The sequence below is a fragment of the Miniopterus natalensis genome, chromosome 17 (assembly GCF_054644295.1).
Source record: "Miniopterus natalensis isolate mMinNat1 chromosome 17, mMinNat1.hap1, whole genome shotgun sequence".
Taxonomy (NCBI): Eukaryota; Metazoa; Chordata; class Mammalia; order Chiroptera; family Miniopteridae; genus Miniopterus; species Miniopterus natalensis.
In genome coordinates this window covers 30,212,134-30,235,058 of record NC_142097.1, presented here as the reverse complement: position 1 = coordinate 30,235,058, position 22,925 = coordinate 30,212,134, and the positions used below count along the sequence as shown (strand labels likewise).

Sequence of the window (22,925 nt, the reverse complement as noted above, 5' to 3'; positions counted from 1 at the left end):
ATTCCACTCGACTGGGGGTGTCAGTAAGTCTACCCTACTCCTGGGAGTGTGGATTCCAAGAGCATTCGAGAGAGGGGCTGACTTCAGATGTGTCAGAACCTGCACCCAGGGGAACAGGAGCCCGGGAGGTGATGATGCAGGAGCTCGGGGGGTGATGAGAACAAGCCTCTGGGAAATTACAGAAGCTGTGTGTGTGTGGTGGGTGGCAGACGGAGGTGCAGGCCTGGTGGTTTGTGACCGGGTCGTAGGGACCAGGGAGTCACCAGCTGACCTCGGGGTTAACAACGGCATTCTCTGTCTCAGAGCTCTTCTCGCCTCTAAGGCGTGTACACTGCCCAGCCTCATCCGTCCACACATGCAGACGAGTTGTGAAGGGGGAAGAATGGGGACGTGGGAACAGGAATGGGATAGAAAACACAGAAGGCAGGAAGGATGGAAGGACTGCCCCCTCTCCCCCCAGAGAAAAGCCAGGGTGCCGCCCACTGTATCACAGGATGGTTGGGGGAGGGGAAAGCAGGATACTCAGTGGGGCTACATCCCCTGTCCCCTTCCCTTCTGCCTCCCAGGGGCAGATGCCATCTGGCTGCCCAGTTTCGCCCACCCGGCAAGGATCCTCTCAGTCCTGTCCCATCCTCCTCCTGAGGGCCTCACGCTTGATGCCCCCTCCCTGCCCCTCCCGCCCCCCCCACCAGACTAGAAGTTCCTTGAGGGTAAGAAACGACGTCAGTACTTACTGGCTCACCTCGGAATCCCAGCCCCTGGTACAGGGCTTGGCGCACACTAGCATTTGAAAAATATTTGTCCAGTGAATGAATGGACTTTGAAAAGTATTAAGACATCGAAGTGATTAAACTGATTCTCAGCTAGGAATGCCGCTGTGCCACCCCTTCATCTCCCGGGGGATGCATGCTGACCAAATGGTGAAGGGAGGGCGTTTAGGCAGCGCTGGGAAGCCCATTTCACTCTGGTTTGCTCAGCCAGGGCTGGGGCCACAGGCACCTCTCGCACCCAGCCCAGCTCAGAGCTCTCTGTCGGACAGAGAAAGGCATTGCAGCTCTGCTTCTCGCTTCCCACGAGTTGAAGGTCTGTGGCCCGAGGCCTCACTCCCAGCTGAAGAAACCCAAGGACACATGGCAGGAGCGTGTTCCTGCCTGCTCCCCACCTGCCGTGTGAAAAGGTCACGCCTGGCTACGACAAAAGTCATAGGCATGATCCCAGCACAGGCAGTTTTCACGTGGCCCCTTTGTTGCGAAGGTTACCTGGGATATTGAGTAGGTTTGCTCTTTGCTTTAAACTTGTAAACCTGGAGACCCTATGAGGGTCGGGCTGGAAGTCACATCTATTACTCAGCAGCGTCCTTTCAAACTACCCTCCATTCAGAAGGAAATCCGCTGCCTGGGGCCTGGGTTTAGTGTAAGAGGTGAGCTCTAAACTACAGCAGGGCGGCTGAGAACACAAGATGAGAAAAGCCATCCGGCTGGAAGAGATGCCTAATCGCCCAAGGACCTAACCCTGTGGTGCCCCCTTCACACCCAGGCTGACTGTTAATTCACTGCCTAGTTTAGATTTTCTGGTGTTTTACTGTGCACTTTCCTCTTTTGATTCCCAGGGTGACATTACTGGTCTGTCACCCAAGAGCCCCTGTTGTAGCCCTTGTCAGGGCCAACATCCTGCAGTGGCCTTTCTGGAAGCTAGGAGACTTGGGACCAGGCACAGCCTTACTCTACCTAGCAGTGAGCAGCATTTGCCTTATTTCACCTTTCTGCCTCTCCATCTATCCGACTGCAAAATTATAATTTACTTAGCCTCGTGAATCTCCGAGGTCCCTTTCATCTCTAACACCTGACAGTGCTGCATCACTTGCGGTCATCTCAGGTGCACAGATGATGACGGTGATTTAAATCTGCCAGAGACTCTTCCTCCAGTGCTCTTTCTAGACAGGCAAAGTAGAGGTAGCTAGTCTAAGTCGGTCCCAGGACAATGTCCCAAACTCCCATTTTCCCATCCTAGGAGCAACTTTCCATCTGAACCATATTTAGGCCTGGAAAATGGGGGTCAGAGAAGAGGAAGGGGCTAATTACGCCTGGTTCCAATACCTTCAATATACATAATCATATCTTCATGGTCCATATGATTGGAACAAAGCATAAACCCAGAAAATTCTAAGCAACAGCTAATCAAAAGTGGTTCTAATTTAATATCAGTGGACATGGAATCATTTTGGAAAAAATTTCCTTACAAGGTATTATTAAATGCATCAGAATAATTTTAAGCTGCACCTGACTTCCTAAGATAAATCTATTTTCCTGTACAGATAATGTGTCCCTTCAACACAGCAGGGAAAAACCAACCTGGAATTAACCTTTTGTTGAGATAGTCAAGTGATCATTGTTTGAGGTACAGGGTGAACATTACATATAAATAGTGTCAGGGAAACCACCAGCGTCCTTAACAAAAGCCCACTCTGGTCATCCAAAGTTGGCAATGTGGAAGGGGGGTCTGTCTCCAGCTGTTGTTCCCTGAGGACTTCAGGGAAATGGCAGCAATTAATTATCAATAAATTTCCAAAGGGAATTTCCCTTGGAAGACTAAGAGGTCAGGATGCCCTTCTTCAATACTGTCCTTTCTCTTTCTAACCTTGAAAGGTTGTAGTTTGATTGTATTAGCCTTTCATGGGTTTCCTTGCACACAGTAGGGAGTTTGACTCCTTCATGGGCTGCAAATCATGCCAACATCTTACTTCTCCTTATTTCTGTGCATTATCAAGACATGAAAGGAGACGTTTCAGAAGACACCCAAAGAGGAAGCAACTTGCCGAGAGTCACACACCAAGAAATAGGACCAGAAATCAAGAGCCCTTTGGTCGCCCCTTGTGTGACCTTCCTGGGGTCCCCCTTTTAACCTGCCTCTTGATCCTCGCACTCTCTATGTGCCCACAGCCTCATTACCAGTTCCAATTTACCTTCAGATCATCGGGGATGAAGACTTTGCGAGCTTTCTTAATCATGGGCTGCGGCTTCAGTTCTTCCTCGGAGAACTTGCGTTTGCGAGGGTCAAACATTTCCTGGCCAGGGATGCTGGAGAGGGCGAGATCTGCCGGGTCTGGCTCATAGCCCACCGGGACCTGGATGGTGTCGGGATCGATGGGACTCGGGGTATTGCGGTTTGCTGGCAACAGCTGACCTGGAACAACACAGGAGTTTCAATTCATCAGCACCCCAGGCAGACCCACAGACACAACTTGGTGATGCTCCCAGATGAGTGACAAGTCTTCACACTGCTGACATCTGACCCTAACATTGTTCATATTACTCAGCCTCACCGCGTCGCTGGGAGCACAGCAGGCTGAGTAGGACCTCACTCAGATCGTGCGCAACCAAGACCCACAAACACGTGGTCGCAGACTAAATTAAGAAATGCCTGCATTCCTTCTTTTCTGTCACACACCCACGGAGCACCAGCTATGTGCCAGGCACTGTGCAAGGTGCAATGGGTAGAAATGCATGACTGTTACCTTCAAGGTGTTTCCCAGGAAAGTCAGGGAACCAGACCAATAACTAGCCAGCGAGGATATAGTGACGGTGCTGGGATGAATGTAAACCTCATGTCCTTCCAGAGTGTGGGGAGCAGCACATAACAGAGGAGGTTAGGGGACATTTCCTAGAGATGACACCTGGTGTAGCTGCATCTTGAGACAAACGGTAATTAGCCAAAACAGTTAATCTGGGCATAAACACAAGATAGAAGGTTGCATTTCTGAGGAGCCACATGTAGTCCTGGTGGCTGTAGCACTGAGAGCACAAGACGGACAGAGGGGAGGTATAAGTGCAAGAAATGGGATCGGGAAGTGGGAATATGATGCAAGGCCCCACGATGACGTCAGTGAAGGATTCTGAGCACCGAAGTGAGGAGCAGAGCTGAGGTTTGGAAGGAAGACTTGGGCAGCGTGAGGAATGGACTGAAGGGGGCAGGGCTGGGGGAGGGAGATCAGCTCCCAGGCTGTTGTGATAACCCGAGCGTGCATGACGACTGGCAGTGGGGAGAGCTCAAGAAATATTTAACAAGTCGGTAAGGACACAATGGAGGCGATCTCACTTCCACTTGAGGGTTCCACAAGCCAAACCATGGAAACGCACAAACATCCCCAGGGCAACAGGTTTACTGAGTTTCGTAATGCGACTCACTGGTGAAAGTGAACTTCTGAACAGACCACACTGTTTACGTGGGGAGCTCTGAGTCTTCACTTCTGGCTTCACCTGAGGTTTTCAATGGCTCCTTTCACGCCCAGAGTACAGGAGCGGACACAGCTCCGCTGTTTGGCCGGGCCCCTCCTGCTCGCTGCCGGTGGCTGGGTGGCCTGCGCGCATCCTGCAGGTCCCACTAACCTCCCCCCCCGCCCCCCTCCCGGGTGACGCGCGGCCACCGGCTTGCATTCCAGCAAAACTGCAGCCAGGCGCGTCCGTTTTCTGGAAAGGCCTGGTGGGGAGCTTGCAGGATGAATGCTCTGGGTGACCTTTTAGGTCCCCACGCTGCTTTGAGCTCTCTTTTTCTCTTGTTTGCCAGAGAGGAAGCGAGGGCCCCCGAGGCGCTGGCGGAGGAGGGAGCGCAGCTCTGCTCCAGCGTCTGCACACTGCTCAGCCCTGTGTCGGGCGGTGTCAGGCTGGGCCGGACCTTGTGCCTCTTGCCCTCGCCTCGGGAAATGAACCATGTCTGGGGCAAACAGGGATTTTATTTTCCCTTTGAAGTCAGTAACGAGGCTACCTCATCTCTGCAACCACCACTCCACCCCAGCTCCCGCAACACACACACTCACACAGGCGCACGCACGCTTCTCCTATCCTCTGGAAGCACCTCTTAATTAATAATTCCTAAATCTAATTGCTCCAAGTTACTTCGACTTCCTCCCTAGAGCCTCAGGATGCTGTTTGTTATGCTATATTAAAAATATTAAAATGTTTGCCTTTATTGCTTTATCAATGTTGAGCTACACACACACACACACACACCCTTCTCTGCCAGACATCCTGGTCCTTGGCACTTTATCTTTTAGCCCCACCCCTCACCGTGGTGCCTACATCAGAGTTTAGCTTCTACAACGCGTATTCCTCACTTAATGGTGGCCCTTGGAGACGCTGGGCTGCAACACTCATTCATGGGCTTTCTAACAATAACACCTCCCGTTTAGGCAGAGCCTTCTCGAGCATTCTTTCTCTCCAGCTCTTTCTTCCCATGGAAGTAGGTCAGCCCTACCTGCAGAACAGGGAAGACCTAACTGGACCCCAGACGAGGCCAACGGCTTCCCCAGGGTCAAACAGCCACTGGCAAAGGGCCTGAGAAACAGAGCCGGGCTCCCCTTCTCCCCAAAGCTACCCTCACACCATCTTGGTTACTTATATTTTCTACTGAATTAATTTGGCTGGACTTATTCCCCCCGACTTTATTCCAAAATGTCAAGTGTCACTGGGTAATGGGGAGGAGGGTCATTACTTTTCGACCTACCTTCTGTGGATTTGCAAAATTGGAATGTAAGAATTTTCAATTTAAGAATGCATCATTACATAATTTTTAAAAATTGCCAGAGACGTTCATTGCAGAATTTTAACAAATGCAGAAATGTGTGGGCAAGCCATCCCCTCCCTGGCCTCCAACCCATCCTGCTGCCCTTCGGAGGTAACCACCCTTCACTGCCTGTGTGAGCCTTTTAAACCTTGCCTTCTACACACACATGATGTAACTACATATATCTCAAATAACGTTTTCAATATACCATGTACGATTTCCTCTGCTAGTGTAAACAGAACTATTTTGTTCTGTTAAAGCTTCAGTAGTATTCCCCTAATTACTCTCCAACTGACAGAATTTTAGGTATGTGAGTATTTTTGTAGAAAAGATTCCAAGAAGTGGCATTGCTCATGGGAAGGCAATGTACGTTTTATGTTTCTAAACGAATTGCTAAGCTGTCATAAATGTTGCACCAACATTTAAGGAAATGCATGTCCTTAAGTGAATTACTTTTTAAAATGTTCCCAACCTGATACAAACAAATATCACTATTGTTTTAATTTGCATTTTGCTTGTTACTAGTGAGACTGAACATCTCACATTTTTATTGGGTATTTGTTTCTTCTGTGTACCACCTCTTCATATCTTTAGCCCCCTTTTAAAAGAGATTTTGTAGCTTTTCATTTGAAAGAACTCTTTATAGACTATGGATATAATCTTTCCATCTGTTTTATGTACAGAAAATATTTTCTCCCAGACTGCTGTTTGTTTTTTCACTATTGGTGAGCTCTTACATTGTATTGTAGTAAAATCTTTAAATCTTCTTATGGCTTCTTCCATACCTTTTCTACCTCCAAATTATATTATATACACATATATGTATACATGCATATATATACATATATGTATGTACATATGTATAGTACTCCATACTTTTCTCTAATACAAATATAACTGAATTATATTTTTAGAATTTTGAATCCCCTAAATTTTATTTTTGTATACAGTGTAAGAAAGGGTCTTTAGTTAATGCTTTCCAAATGTCTTGATATAATTGTATCGGTAAGGTTTGCTATTTGATAGGGCAAGTTCTACCCCTCAGCATTGTTCATCTTAGAAAATTTTCTCTGATACCCTTTTCTAGATGAATTTCAGAATATATTAAGTTACATTTAAAGTTATTATTGGGATTTCTGAGTGAAGACTGCATGAAAGCCGTAGGTTAATTTGGGGACAATGGATATCTTAAAAATATAGAGTATACCAGAATATATTCTCCGTTTTTATTTTTTGGTCTTTTTCTTCTACCTAGAAGTTAAGTCTTATAGTTTTCTTCATTTCAATTTTCACATTTTTGCTAAGTTTGTCCCTTAAGTGTTTTGTAGTTGTTCCTAGTGTAAATTTCCCCCATTATGCTTCCTCATTGGTTATTGCTGGCATATAGGAAGCTACTGGATTTAAAATGCTGAGTTTTTGATCCAGCCACTTTACTCTATTAGTTCTAATACTTCTAACATTTCCAACTTCTCTTAGTTTTTCTAGGTGAATAATCTTATCTTCTGCCTCTAGTGACAGTTGTTACCGCCTTTCAATGTTTATAATTCCTACTTTAAAAAGACAATCTCACTGCATTAGCTGGGCTCTGCAAATGAAGAGTAAAAGGGAGGAGACTAGGGATCCCTGCTTGTCCCAGACCTTAATGGAAAAAGCCTGGGACCCTTCATACCCTTAGGTACGAAGGTCTGTTCTAGAGTCCTAGTAGATACAGTTTGACAAGGTAAGGCAGTTTCAACCCTCCCAGTCCTATTTTACTGAGTTTTGTTTTTGTTTTTAAATAAGAAACGATGTATTAAACTTCCTCAAATGCCTTTTTAAAAATTGTGGCGTTAATCACGTGGGTTTCTCCTGTATTTGTAAAGTCTGAGCTTGATATTTCTCCAAGGCTTTCTTTGAAAGAACCAGGGTGGACAAGATCAACCCCATGATGCAGACTCTAAAACCTACTGATGAAAGTCACCTCCAGGAGGGCCGCGGGGAATTTCTGGAGGAAAGGGTGGAACAAAGGACTCAAATCTGGAAGGGGGATTAGATGTCACCTTCAAACCCAAAGCTAGCCTCCATTTTCATGACAGTCTAGGCATGACTAAGCCTCCAACCACTATAATTGAACCTAGGATGTTTCTTACTCTTACATACTTGAACAAGAATTGAGCATGTCCTGTTCAATTAGCTGATTAGCCAGAAGTCATCAGTGAATGGGAACAGCAGCGATCTGTGTCTTGTGTCCTAATCTGTTTTCACGTCAAAGGATTATTTGATTTATGGAAGCATCAAAGGAATAAATTATAGTTGCATTTACCATTTAACCCTCAAGGCTAACTGGAGTACCTCCAACCTTTCTGAGGTGTTCCTCACTCAGGAACACATCAGTTAAATAAAGCACTAGATTCGCTGCAGTAATGTCCAGACCAACACCATAGCCTAGTGTTTTCACAGATGAGCAGGAGCCAGCTGACAAATGTTATTCTCTGTACAGAAAGGCTGAGGAAAGAGAAAAGTGATTTGGGTTTGGCCAGAGGGTTCTCTCTTAGAACCGATGCATGAGATTCCTTATGATGCAAAGTTCTGTCCCAGATCTTGGTTCAAGGTCTTCCTTCCATAACCAGTTTGTGGTCTGTTTGCTTATCATGACCTCCTGGACCCCAAAGAGTCATTATTTGAGTTTGAAATAGAACCATTTACCTTCTTTGCATCCATTACTTTCAGGAAAAAAACCAAACCACCACACACACAAAAAACCACCATCAGGGCTCACAGCCTATTTCACTACAAAACACCCCTGCTTCTCAGAATCCCTTACATTACAGGGAGCCAATAAACTCAAAAGACTGTGGGAACACAAAGGGGCCAATAAAAAGTGCTCACAGTATGTACAGAGACTGAATAAAAATCTTACAAGCATATCCTAAAGATACAGGCTTCCTGGACTCGGGGGCCTATTAGCCGATCTCTACTCCAGTGGCAGGACCCCATTACCTTGTCCAACAAACACTGCAAAGGCAGCCATGTCTTAATGGCCAAAGCTCGCATCTACGCATGCCCTGTTCCACGTGACTCTGCAGTTTTAGACAATCTGTTTCCCCACTCCTTGAATCTGGGTGGACCTTGTGACTCGCACTGGCCAACAGAATGTGGCAGAGGTGAGCGTGTCAGCTTCGAGACTGGGCCTGAAGAGGCTGTGCGTGCTCCTGCTGCTTCTCTCCAGCACCGCGAGCATGCTCAGCCTAGTCTACCGGGGGCATGAAGGACACGTGGGGCAGGCCAGCCCAGGTCAGCCTAAATCGCCTGCTCCCTAGACGCGTGAGTCCAGCCAAGATCAGCAAAGCCACCTGCCTAACCCATAGCAATTTCAGATGAACAAATACTCTCATTCGTGGATGTTACTGAGTCTTTGTGACTGTTTGGTAAACTTTATCATGGCAAGAGATGACTTATCTACAGGCTGAGCTACTGACTAGGGGGGAGATGCTTACACAACAACATGGACATGACTGCAGCGTGTTTAAATGCACAGGGTAGCCGTTAGGCTGTGAAGTGAGTCAGACTTGGGCTCGAATTCTGAGTCTGCCACCTGCATTTGTGACTAAAGGACCAGAAAGTAACAGAACCCGTTTCTTAATATGGTCTGTTTTAAGGAACGGGGACTATTTAATGATTTTTCTCCTTTTTATTTTTTATCTACCTCTCTGAGTTCCAGTTTCTTCATTTGCTAATGGAGGTTACTATTCATAGGGTTGTGTGAAAAATGAATGAGGTAATGCATATAAAAATAAAGTGCTTAGCATAACACACAGTACTTGGAAAGTGCTCAATAAATATAAACACAACCACAAAATATAGCTATGTGATTACAGATACTCTAAAAAAAAATCAAATAAGCAAATAATGGCCCCTTGTCCAGGCCAGCAAGGTCTCTCCCCTGATCTACTGCCACATCCTTTGAATTGCTCTCCCTCCTCCTGCTTGAGTCGCTGAAATGCACTCTTCAGGCAGCCACGGGAAGGTGTTCTAAAACTGCAAGCCCACACAGGTCACTCCCCATATTAAAACTCTCCAAAGTTTACCATTGCCGCGCATGATAATTAAGGCGGCTCCTCACTCCGTGTGCCAGCCACGCTGGCCCGGTGCACACACCCAAGCAGGGCCCTGCCCAGGCCTCCGTACCCTGCAGTCCTTCCACCTAAAACCCTCTTCCCCTGCTCTCTGCCTGCCTGGTCCTGTTGCATCATCCAGACACCAGCTCAGTGCCACCTCTTCTGATCCTCTGACTTTCCTCCATCATTCCGTTTCATTTTCTTTATAATATTTATCTCCACCCAAAATGACCTTTTGTGTTTGTCTGACATGTGTTGATCACCTCCCTCCACTCACATGTAAGCTCCACGGGACGGGGACCTTGTCCTATTTGCTGTGGCATCCCCGGCTTCTAGATGGAAACCACATGGAGAGGACACTCAGTATAAACCACTGAGTAACCAGAAATAAACATTCCCAGATCCTAACAAGGACAATTTTTGGAAATAGGGGCAATTTTTTCTTTGTATTTATTATATTTTGCAAATTGTCTATAACAAGTATCTTTAACTTTAAAAATTGGAAGGAAGAAAACCACTATTTTCCAAAAAAATGGACTTTGCTTACTTTGCACATAATACTCTGGGCTGGGGGGGAGGTATGTCAACTATTGCCAAGGAAAGACCCAGAAAGGAAGCGGAGGAAGGGGAGACCAGAGAGAGGGCATAAGGGGGCGGAGGAAGAAAGCAGAGAGAAGAGGAACTGAGAAACCAAAGGAGGACCACAGGAGTGAAAGAACTGAAGGAAAGGGAGAGGGAGGGAGGGAGGGGAGGACATACAGGGGAAATCAACGGAAAGAAGTGGCACAGACAGAGATTAAATTATAAAAAGGCCTCTGGATCCCAGCAGCTGGGGATCTGTCCCACTGATACTTTCCAAGTGTCCCCAGCCTCCCACAGCTGGTGCGCTGACTGCAAGGCAACAAATCACACACACGCTCCTCCTTTGTGCCGACTTCAGACGCGGTGCCCAGGGAGCGCTGTCCCTGATTCCGGACAGACACACTGAAGGGCCTGCTGTAAGGATCGCTTTGATCCAAGCGGCTCTTTTCCAAGCCCTCTCTCCACACAGTACCGGCTGTCCACAGAGACCTGGGTAAAACAATAAAGGCCGCGCAGGCCTTTCTGGAAACATTCGGAAGGGGGTCATCTGTTCCCAGGTACCCAGGGCGAATGCCACGAAGCCCAGGAGCCGAGGAGCAGCTGCTGGGAGCCAGGTCGATGGGTAGCCAGGTGGAGCCCTCGCTGCCCGCCACGCCCTTCCCGCGTACTACCTCATTTAATCCTATCAACAGCTCTCTGAGGTGCGATTATTAGTATCCCCATTTTCCAGATGTGGAAATAAAAGAATACAGGCGGACAGTTTAAGACAAGCTCAGAAGCGATCTTTTGCCCAGGGCTGCCCAGCCAGGAGATGAAGCAGAGATAACCTCGGGGCCTTTCTGACTCCAGGGCACAGTCCTTAATCATGCAGACGATCCGAGCGAAAGTGGTGGGGGTGAGGCCGAGTGAGTCTTGCATCACCACCTGGGCAGGAGCCTGCCTAGACCATGCCACTGAACCATCAGCCCACACCACAAGGGGGATACCATGCCCCACATTCTATGCAGGAGGAAATGGGGGTGGGGTCAGAAAGCTGGAGGGTCACCTGCAGTCTGTCTCAGGCCTCTGGACCCATAGCCCATGTTCTTTCCTATTCACTTCACACTTTACTCAAAGGGGCAGGAGAGAGAAAGGGGAGGACCCTGCAGGTCCCATCTCTCTAGACCATGTTCGTGGGCAGCAGCAGGTCCCTCCAAAAGGCAGGAATAGCTTCCTGTGATGGACAAGGGCCCCCAGGAAGTTATGGGCCACCAGCCACCCCATTTCCTTTTCCCCCTCCCTCTTCTCCCCACCCCTCCTCCATCGCCTCGATCTTCCTGAACGGTGGGCAGTGCCACGGCTGACCACAGGGCCAGGGCACCTGTCACCACTACGTCTCACTCACTGGCATCTGCAAAGAGCTTCTGATAGCCTGGGACCATGCCTCTTTAGGAGGAGGGTGAGGATTCCTGGCAGAGAGAATGTCTAATACAGTATCTTAGGTGGATACGAAGTAGGCTTCCAAGGACATTTCATGGGGGGGCATGTTTTATATCCATACCCTTACATTATCAGTGTGCCCATGAATGCCTGGTCGGGTTTGGGTAAAGAAAGGCAGCTAGGACTCTGTTCTGAGGGTCTGATCTGGCCTCTGTCCCTCCACTCTGACCTGTCCTGAGGCAGGATGGCCCATCAGAAAGTGCAGACGGGCTTGGACTCACCGTGGTTCTGCCCCTAAACAGCTCTGTGGTCCAGGGCCCTTCGCTCCAGCACTGAGAATCTTGTTTCCTCATCTGTTGAGTGGGAAATAACACTCACCTCAGGGGGCTAGATGGGATGGGAAGTGCATGGGAGGGCCCCTCGTGGGTGTGGGGTGCACACCTCCCCCCAACACTCCCCAGCACCCACTCTCCTCTACTGCAGCCTGAGTGAGGCCTGTGGGACGTCACTCATGACCCCGCATCCAGGACAAGCACTTTGCCCTGCGACTGTGCAGAAGTGCCCAAGACGCCCGGACATGACTCGGCAGCTCCTACCTTGGCAGGAGCTGAGCTGGATTAACAAGGCCTCTCATTCCAGGAGCATTTATCATCCTGCCCTGGCTAATGGTGTCAGCAAGAAACCTACCGCCTTGACCTGACTGAGAGGTGAGGCCAGGGGATCCCAAACCACAGGCTTTTAGAGTCAGTTACACAGGGGTGGAGCAGAAGTTCCAGCTAGTGGTCAGCGCACATGTGGGCCCACTGGCCTTCTCGCCACTGCCCGAGACACAGCACCCTCTCCCCCTCTCCCCTGTGCATGGGGTTGACACGATCACCTCCACAGAGGAGCAGGGGCAGAGGGGCTCCTGCTCTCATTTACATGCTGCGCCTGGACCTGGGTGGACTGTGAGCTGCCCACCTGCAGCCTCACTCTGCCCTCCAACATCCCCGAGAAGCAGCGCCAATGGGTACATCTCACCTGTGGAGAAACTGAGCCACTGAGCAATTCACCTGGGTACCCCGAGGATGGGGATACCTTCTTTTCCAGAAGGGAAACAAGCTCACCCATCCCTGGAGCCTATTTTCACAAGCTCCTTCCACTTTTAACAACAATGTGCGCCACCTGAATCAGCACCACGCGGGCCCCTGGGGTCTCCTTAATTGTCTGAGTTGGTGGGAATGTGCAGGTCTAGCCGTTTGAAACCTGCAGTTTTTAAAGTGCTGCCACGGCAGATTATTAAACGGACTGTTCTCCTTTGGGCGATGTTAAATTTGTGTCTGAATTTAAGGGAGAGAGTGGAGCAGGAGACACAAGATAAGCGACACGCTCCTGATGTCCACTGTGAACCCAGGAACCAGCTGCGAACAAACAGCCCGCACTCTGCCTGAGCAACACCCTTCCTCCTCTCCCCAACCCCCAAACCAAGCCAAACAAACATAGGAAGAAAAACAGGATTGTTTTAAAGCCCCAGCTTCCGGATGAACATGAATAGGTTTCAGGTGTGTCTGGGGTTGTGCGGTCTCTCAAGGAGATCCACAAAAACGCCTTCCTGTGCGCGTCTCCAAGCTGCGCGCCCGCGAGCAAACACGCTCTCCGGGGGCTGCCCGGCCTCGGCCCCCGGCCCCCGGCCAGCGCGCTCTGCCATCCTCTCCCACCACAGCTCACGGACAGTCCCAGGGGCTCTGTGCCCTGCTCCTGATCCCTGCCTCGGCCTCCCTGTCATCGCTGAGCCAAGCGCATCCTCCAGCCTCCCGGTGACCACCGGCCTCCCCTCCGTGTGGCCTCGTGCCTGGAAACTATTTCTCCATCCTTTCCGTTGCCCACACGCCTCTCATGCAGGAGGGAGACAGGAACCGAGGATCAGAATCCAAACGCCCCATCCATTACGGGGACTTTGGTGAGGTTGCCTGGCTTCAGTCTGGCCACCCATTAAATCATGGGCTGACAGTCTGGGATGAGAGCAAAGGCTCATTCTAGCTCTAGCAATACATTTTCCTGGAAGTTCAGGGGAGGTTTTCCTTTGTGGTTCAGATCCCAGTCACAGGCCATTCCAGGAAGGTCCTGGACAACTGCAATGCCTTCCAAACTAGTCTCTCTGCCCCCTGCAATCCTGTCTGCCAACACAGCCTCCAGGTGACTCTTCCTAGGACATCTCTACCGCAATCAAAGGTAGCCAGTGGCTTCCTGCTGCCTTCCAGTTCATACTCTGTCTGGCAGGTGAGAACCTCCCCTCTCAAGCGTATCGCTCCCGTCTTGTGCTCTCTGCTCAAGCCAAGCTGGTCCGCCTCATTTCCTGGGCATTCTTCCCTCACAGCTGCTCCAGCCCCACCGGGCCTGCTGTCCATCAAGGTCCAAGTCACGCCTTCCTCCTCCTGACTGTCCCAGTGTTGTTCACAACCTCTAACTTCTCTTACCTTTAATATCTATATCATCTTGCACTTAGCATAGAAGTTTTACCAGATTAAGTGACACCATAACTTTGAAGAAATATCTGTTCTCAAACTAGATGGGAAATCTTTTCAGGCAAAGTCCTGGCCAATGACCTGCACGTAAGATTATTAACAAAGGCTTGTTGATGAAAACTCATTTGTTTAACATTTGTTGAGCACCTACTATGGCCTGGGCTCTGAGAATATATAAATAAAATCCAACCCCTGGGAGTATACAGTCTGGAAGTGGGAACAGTGAGCAGACGTAACTATAGTGCGGGTGCTAAGAGCTATGAGAAAGCTTCGCCCAGGGAGCCAAAGGCTGGAGTTCGAAGGTCGATCACTAATCCAGATCCTTGGAGGGTGTACAGGGACACCAGGAAATGTTTCTCAGAGGAAGGTGGCATCTTGGCGGATTTGTGAAATTGGCCAGATAGGTAAAGGGTGAGAGGTGATGGAGGCGAAGGGACTAGAAGAGTGAAGGGATGAAGATGTGAGAAAATTCATGGGCCACTCAGGGAGCTGAAAGGTGATATAGTTGGAGCTCAGAAGATAAGGAAGGGGGTAGTAAGAATTGTGATCAGACAAAGGGCTTTAGATAGTCAGATCTTCCTCTCAAGGGAATGGAGAGTAATTGATGAAATACTGCTATGGCAGCCAAGTGGAGGAGGGATCAGAGGGGAGACTGGAAAAGGCAGGTGACTACCCCGCACCCATGGCAGAGGACTGGGTAGAGTCAAGTTATTAATGAGGTGGGTTAGCAACTCAATATGGGAGAAAGGAGGGGACCGCAGGATAAACTTTTAGGTGTTAGGTTTGGGGGTTGGACAGCTGTTAAGGAGATGTTGAAATTCACTGAAAGGAGGAAGCCAGTGGAGTGAGCACACTGGGAGGAAAACGCAGCATCTGACTGTGGGCCCACAGAGCCTGGAGACCTCCGGGCCCTGGAGTAAGAAACGGAGGGATGTGGATCTCAGCTCCATACTTGACCAGGCTTCAGAAGAGAAATCCTAACTAGAGAGACAGATAACCTTGAGATCCCGCAGGAGAGAACACAGAGCAAGGAGAAGACCAAGGGAAAGGCCCCGGGAACACTGGCATCTCAGGGACAGACGAAGGAGAGTGCTCCCGGAGGCTGCCTCCAAGAGGCCAGACAGGCGGGAGGCAGACCAGCTCTTGGGCAAGCTGGTAAAGCGGGACTGACTGTAGAGACGTTTCTCCGGACGACACTGCCAGTCCCTCATGGGCAGTCACTGGGCCCCTCATCCAGGAGCTGTATTCTCACCTCCATGAAGCAAGAGAAAAAAATACGATGGGACAGATGAAGTACGTGCTCAAGATCAAAGAGCTGGAAGAGCACACCCCAATGAAGGCTAACTCCGGAGCCCCAACGTTCTTCCCGTGCTTCCAACTCTACCCACGCACGTCCACCAGCAAAGTTAGTGCCAGCGGCTAGTGTCTGACCATTTCCTGCAAGCAGCACGCACCGGCTTCTCCACGTGCAGGAAGCCGGGGGTTCTTACATGCTTCTCAGGACGTGGGGTGCCCACACTCCGTTCTCCGTGGGAGTGTCCTGTGAGGCACGGTTGCATCTTGAGATGTTGAGCAACCCAGCCCAACCGGGGTCATTCCCTCTGCTGTCCATTGCACCAACACCCCACGTTCCCACGACGTCCTTCTACTTTTTCGTTCTTGTCCGGCGAGTGTCCGGGGTGCAGGGGAAACCTGGAGAGATCCCCTCAAGCGCCTGCAAGTAGAGATGTCTGCGCATGGGCTGTGTGATAACACAGAACAGGGACATTGTCTCCTGATCAGTTAATGATCATTCGGAAAGGTTACTGAATAAGTGTTGCTAGGCAATGGCGGGGGGGGGGGGAGAGTAACGCTAAGTCAAGGATATGGATCCTGGGGGGGAAGTCAACTTAATTCCACCAGGTCAGCTGGTAACTAAACACAGTGGATTCTGTGCCCCCAGCACCTCATCTGGGGGAGGCGCGTGATGTCCTAGTATCGCAGCCCTGGCGGCCGCCGCCGGGCACTCCAGCTCCTGGAAGTATTCACTGCACGGGGCTAGTCTTGCCCGACTGGCATGTACCTGTGAGATGAGGCATCGCAGGAGGAATTACATGACAAAGAAGTGGCAGCTCGGGCATCAGTCATTTAGGCAGAGAGAAAGGGAAGGCCATAGAGCAACGTGCAGAGTTTACAGCAAGCCACAGTCTGGATTTACATTTAACGGGCCTGCACCTATCTGATGTTTACGTTCACGGGCAAGCCAAGACGTGGGGAAAGGCGGACACTCAGGTTTTCTCAAATAAATTCAGGTCCCACATAGGAAAAAAATTGCCAGTCGCTGGTTTAGACCAGGAGTAAAGGTGGAGGGGCTTCTTAAATCTAGTTCTTACCACCTTCCCCCACTGGATGGGGGGGGGGGGGGGCGGGAAATCAGGTAAATTTCCAGACATGTTTCTAAGCCAGCCTATGGTCATCCAGTTCCCTAACATACACCAGAATAACACTCTAGACCAGACAATTTCTTAGAAACGCGTCATTTGGGAAAAGCTGAAATTTTCCAGCTTGCACTGAGGTTAGCCAAGCTACGCCCATCTGGCTCTTGCCTAGTGCTGTCTAAGGAGAAATCCGCCTGGGACCAGACTCTGCCTCTGTATCTCACAGGCACGAGGTGAGGTCTGGGCCTCCTGGGGAAGCAGAAGCAAGGTGCCAGGCCATCATCCAGCACTACGCAGGATCGCAGCTTGGCCGCACTTTCTCCTTAGCTGCTGAAGCCAGGGCCCACTGCGAGTGCGCACGAGGAGGGAAACCCCAGCACGCTCTGCAACCCTTAGGCGGACCAAGGATATCCCAACGCCTCTGAGATCCTCATGTGCCTTGGCTCAGGCTTCCTAACACAAAGCTCCCTACTGGAAGCAGCTCTCGGCTAGTCCGGGGGGTGAGGGGTTGGCTGGCGGGGAGACCTGCTGAGGAGCTAGGCCAGGCAGGTGGGAGCTGGGCGGGGGCAGGCCTCAGCTTCCTCCAACAGGAAAAGTTAGGCGAAGACGAATGGTCTTCAGGTGGATGGAGAGTGTCTGGGGGGCAGGCGGAGGTGTCACATGGCTAACCAGCTGGGGACACTGTCCTTGGCAGCAGCTCAGCAGACAGACACACAGAAGAGGAGGGCAAGGGATGGCCTCAAGGGAAAGGATCGAAAACCTTGAGGGTCAGAGAACTTTGTCTGAAACAGGTCGTGAAGATCAACTACCCGAGTAACTCCGTAAGGTGGGTAATTCTTAGGACAGGTTTTCTGGAGAAGAAAAGTCCTTTTTTTCCCCTCCCCCCCTCAATCTACTGAGGCTAAAGTAGCAAAGGAAAGGAGACACTTAATCCCAGAACTGGCAAGCTGCGTGTCGGCCCCGGGACTTTTCATACTGAAATAAGACAAAGCGGTATTGAGTTTTCACATCCACAAGCTGTACCTGCTTCTAATGGAATCCGAGGCAACACCCAAAGAAACGAAATAATTCTTCCTTACATGCCTGTAAGAAGAAACGGATTCTGACCAAGCAGTTACAGAAGGGTTGAGAAAAGTATCAAACTGTACCTAGGTGTTACCTCTCTGGCTCTCGTAGCTTTAACCTCGCACTGTTTTCATAAGTACAGAGGCATTAATGTTTGTGTCTGTCTAAATAAAGATCTCCAGTTTAATAGGAACCGCAGAGGAAACGGGGGGTCCCATTTCTCCCGACTGACCACGGTAAGGGAAGCCTTGCTGTTTGGATCTGAAAGGACGTGGCCAAGGCATCACCATTGAGAAGCACTGTCCCTTCATTTCACCCCTCCTTCCGAGGACAACGTTTTCCACCCTAGTGAGAGACCAGCTCCTCTGTGGAGCTTTTTAACCGGACAGATGATTAGCAGCTCTCCCTTGTCCACCAGGATCTCTGAAAATGGGGCCTGGGCCCCATATTTTCTTTCTTTTTGGATTTTTGTTTGTTTAATGAAAGAGGAAAGAGCCTCCTCACACACTTGTGGTGGGGGTCTGAACTAGTGCAATTCTTCTAGAGCTTACACTCTTTGATCCGGCATCTAGGAATTCCACTTCTGGGAATTTAAACATTAGATGTGCCATGCAAATATACAAATGGCATCCGAGGGAGAAAACAAGCTAAAGGCACTTGTGAAATAAATTACGGCGCATCCAGACAGGATTTCATGAAGTTGGGAGATCTACATGCACTAATATGAAAACGTATCCAAAAGATATTATGTAAAACAAGGCAAGTTGCAGAACATCACGTATAGTGTATATTCATATGTTTCCATATTTCTATATACACTCTGTATATGTGATCATTGTAAAATAGTCACAACTATGCATTTTTATAAACATATATCATTTTTATAAATATACGTGCCTACGAACACAAAGAAAATGTCTGGAAGAGTATCCAAGAAACTGTTAATAGGTAAATCTGTGAATAGGATATAGGCACAGTTCTGATTTTATTTTTAAATGATCATATATTACTTCCGTAATTTATTCCTGGGTAACGTTTTTCGAAAAAGGAAGAGAATTCACTGATGAGTCTCACGTGAAGTCGCAGCTGAGCACCAGTGGTCTAGAGGAAACAGCCCCTGTGGGTGCCAGCGGCTGGCACACTCGGGCTCCTAAGGAACCCACCCCCCACACCCGAGGGCAGCGTTCACACGGTCATACCTCTAACTTGCCAGGAGGTGGCGCGCCCGAGGAAATCACCCAGCTCCGCAGCCAAAACTTGTGAAAACCCACTTTTCATTAGCCCAAGTCTTTTTGCTTCTCTAAGGCCAATTTTCCTTAGCCCAACGCATTCTTTCCCATTGCTTCCATAAAGAAAGGGAAGTTTACACATATTTATGCCATATGCATATTTTTTTTCATAGAGACCCACTGGTCGTTCAATATATTCAAACACAACGCTGGGTATAGGTTTTCCTAAACGGAGCTGGCAGAGCTTGCTCAGACCCCCCTCCTGCTCTCCACTGTTTTCCCTGCTGTCTTTGCTCTGGTTCACTCCTCTCCTTATCTTATTCCAGAGTCAGTTCCACAAAGGCAGGCGGCAATCATCCGTGTGGGGCATTTGTTCTGAATCTGTCCACACCTTGGGCCCAACACGAGCTGTGTGAGGCCCAGAGCAGCCTAGGGCAAGTGCCATGAATTTTCCTGCCCTCCCACTAACACTGATTTTCTGGGAGTGGGTGTGTTGCCACAGTAACTGTCAAGTCCCATCAATTATGCTGCCTCTAACCTCCCAACGTCTTCTTTAAACACTCCACGTTTCAGACACGTGACTCGGCCGCCCCGGGTGTTCAGAGCCCAGGCCCCTCGGTGCACCGATGTTTCCTTTATCTGGGTAGGAGGGAGTCAGTTGCTTTGTAGATTAATCACCTTATATATTCTTTGTAGTCTCTTTTTTCCTTTATTTATTCCAGTCCCATGTCCCTTAACACTATGGTCTGAATTATTCCCTGTGCATATTTAATGGAAAAGAACTTTAATATCAGACAAGGAAGACCCCAATGAGTCACTTAAGTGTATCCTTCCTATTGATATAATTTTCGCTCATTCTTTGAGACACAGTTCACGGATCACCTCCGATCTTCCCTGCACACCTCACTCAGGTCAGACCATCCCTGCCTTCCCGGTTCCAGCTTGTACATACCCTGTAACGCTCTTATTTATCTCCCTCTCTGCAATTCCTAAGCGCTTCCAGTTCCAGGGGTGACGTCTTCCTCATGTCTGAATTCCCAACACCTAGTTCAGTGCCTGGTAAACATGTGGTTGGCCCACGGTGAATGCCTGGTGGTAAGAAAACGGATGAATGCACCCCCAAACCAACGTCCATTTGCTTGTGGCTCTCCATGAATTCTTACTGTTGTTAAATAACAAAGACAGTGACATGAGGACTGTGCATCGGATGTGAAAGTGAGATCCAAAAAACAACACACAGAAATGCCTTCTTGAAGGGAGGCTACAGAAGGTTCGCACCCTGGGATTTTTCTACCACCCTCTTTTGTGTTCTTGTTTCTCAGACCCCAGAAGTGCATTGGAAGGGAGCCTCTCCGTCTGGGGAGGAGCCCCGAAGCCCGCAGGAGGAAGCCGCCGCGTTCCTCGAGTCCTCAGCAGCAGCCCGACATCTGGTCCGCACTCGGCAGAAGGGGCCGCATCCTCACACGATCTATTTTTGCATCGCAAACTGCTGATGCTTCTCTCGCACAACTTGCCTCCGGTGCAGGAAGGGGAAGGGAACTAATATTTACCAAGTGCCGCCATGTGCCCTGGGCCGATGCTTCACATACACAGCTCCCTTGAAGGCATTTCCCCGTGTTTTGAATCTGCGAGGGGCTCTCACCAAGCAAGTCTCTGAAAAGTGCACAGAGGTGAACGCTGAGTGAGCACCCCACCTCCCTTCACTCATCCAATGGGTGGCCAAGTGCAGAGCTGGTGGCCAGCCTGTCCATACAATCACGCGTACTTTTTTTTTTAAATATAATATTTTTTTACTGATTTTTTAGAGAGAAAGGGAGAGGGAGAGAAACACTGATGTGAGAGTGGAACATTGATCGGCTGCCTCCTGCACGCCCCCTACTGGGGAATCGAGCCTGCAACCCAGGCCTGTGTCCCGACTGGGAACTGAGCCGCACCGGCCAGGGCTGACGGATGCTATACTCAGAGAAAAATTGGTGCGCACTGCTGTGTGCCCGATTCTCAGGATTTCCCCATTCGGGAGAGAAAGCACACAGCAGTAACTGGCCATCACAGCCCCCACTCAGGATGGCCATTCTATGGGTGCCCCGATCACCCCACAGTCCTTGGGGGGAGCTGGCATCACAGCTCACGGTTGAGGCCTTCAGGCTGCATGAAGCCCCCCCTTTAAGGTCGGCTTTGTGCATCTGTGTGTTTTTCTTTGGCATGGAGGAAAGATCACTGCGGTGATCTGGCTTCTCCTGCGGTTAAGGAGTACTCCTTTCACATTCCAACAGAAACATCCAGGGAATCTGTGCAAAGAGCCACCTGCCCGCCCTCTGACAAAGTACAAGCACCGGGAATGCAGCACTCTAACGAGCGAGGCTGCCTAGTTTTTTAACTGCACTCAAAATAGGCGCATTTAATACAAGGATGGATTAAGACCTCAGAAAACAGACTTGGAATTAGTACCGTTCACCCTTATGAGTGAATGAACATATTTCTCTTTTTTAAAAAGTTCTCCAAGACCTCGACTGGTTTATAATTTTAAATTCATAAACAAGTAAGTTTATGTATGAATATATATAGTAAACTCATCAAATTGCTAACTCTGGGTGGTAGGAAGAAGGGTGCTTGCTATATATTATTTTTATTTTTTTATATCCTAAATCTTTCTCAAAATAATTTCTCAAATGCCTCGGTTGTCTGAATAACCTCCTGCACGCTTCTATCCGGGACCCTTGCTATCTTGCCCTGGGAGGAGGGATGGTTTCCCCTACAGACTGCTAAACTGAGACGCAGGAAGCTGGGGAACAGCAGCGCATGTGGGAAGGGTCAAAAACCTCCGGGCGTCGCCGGGAGGGTCACAGCATTTTCCCTGGTGTGGGCACACAGCGTGGAGGGGGCTTAGGATGAACTCCACCCAGGGACAACTGGGGACATCACAAATCCCAGGATCAGCCTGTCCCCACACATGCCCTGCTGCCCGGGCAGTGAGCCAGAGGGCAGGACCTGCCCTCAGCATGCATCTCAGTGGTGGGCTAGGACCGCACACGCGTGGGCCGTGGGGGCCGTGGAAGCCCCTGTCCTCCTCGGCAGGGCCGTGAATGCCTCAGTAACCCCAGCCACCGGCTGCTAAGGGCAGAAGCGCCATTCCATAAGCCAATGGAAGCCTCCACTCGAAGTTAAGTCACGCCCCGACATGCCGCACGGAGAGGCATCCTGTTAGCCAAACAAATGTAAGTTGGTGTTTCCTAATACACACCCCTCGGCATTCTGCCCTGCGCCCCACCCAACGTGCAACTTCTCGACTCACTCAGTTAAAATCACCCCTAAGAAGGTGCTCGATGTGTTTTAAGAACACTTAGAGGTGATCTTGGAACATGTAGGCTGGAGCTACTGACTTCCAGTTATGTCCGTCACTGAGGAGCCACCTGTATTTGTAAGAACCTGAATCCTCTTGTCTGAAAACACTCTTCCTCTCTGACTATTAAATAACCAATCAGAAAGCAGGAAAGGGTTCACCTAGGAGAGCAGCTCAGTGAAGCCTCGGAGGAGCCCTGACCTGTCACATGCCAGCAGGGGCCTGTCTGCACTTTGCCTCCTGAGACCACCCGGCCCCGAAGCTCGTCCTATCATCACGACCCTTCGCAAAGATGCACCGTGTTGAACTGAATTCTGCCAGCATCACTGAAGATATAAAGTGGGCACAGGAACTCTTTTAAAATTAGTACTAATGAGAGTAAGGTCTTTGTCATTTCATTCACTGCAACAGTATGGATGGACCTGGACAGCATTGTGCTAAGTGAAACAAGCCAGTCAGAGAAAGCAAGTACCTATGATTTCACTCACATGTGGAACCTAATGAACAAAGTAAACAAAAGAACAAAATAGAAAAAGACTCGTACAGAAAACAGACTGACAGCTGTCAGAAGGGAGGGGGATTATTCACATACCCAGACAATGGAATGGTGATTACCAGAGGGAAAGGGGGTGGGGGAGGTAGAAGGTGGTAAAGGAGAGATAAATGGTGCTGGAAGGAGACTTGACTTGGAGTGGCGAACACAGAATACAATA

General features: G+C 49.4%; 1 protein-coding gene across 2 annotated transcripts in view; it reads right to left on the bottom strand.

The window, feature by feature from the left end:
- HLF (HLF transcription factor, PAR bZIP family member) overlaps positions 1–22,925 on the bottom strand; it is a 45,705-nt gene that overhangs the window by 2,238 nt on the left and 20,542 nt on the right. For both annotated transcript variants that reach the window (XM_016207202.2, XM_016207203.2), the window contains exon 3: positions 2,963–3,183. In XM_016207202.2, the coding sequence (XP_016062688.1) occupies positions 2,963–3,183 (221 nt within the window). The remainder of the gene's footprint in view (positions 1–2,962; positions 3,184–22,925) is intronic.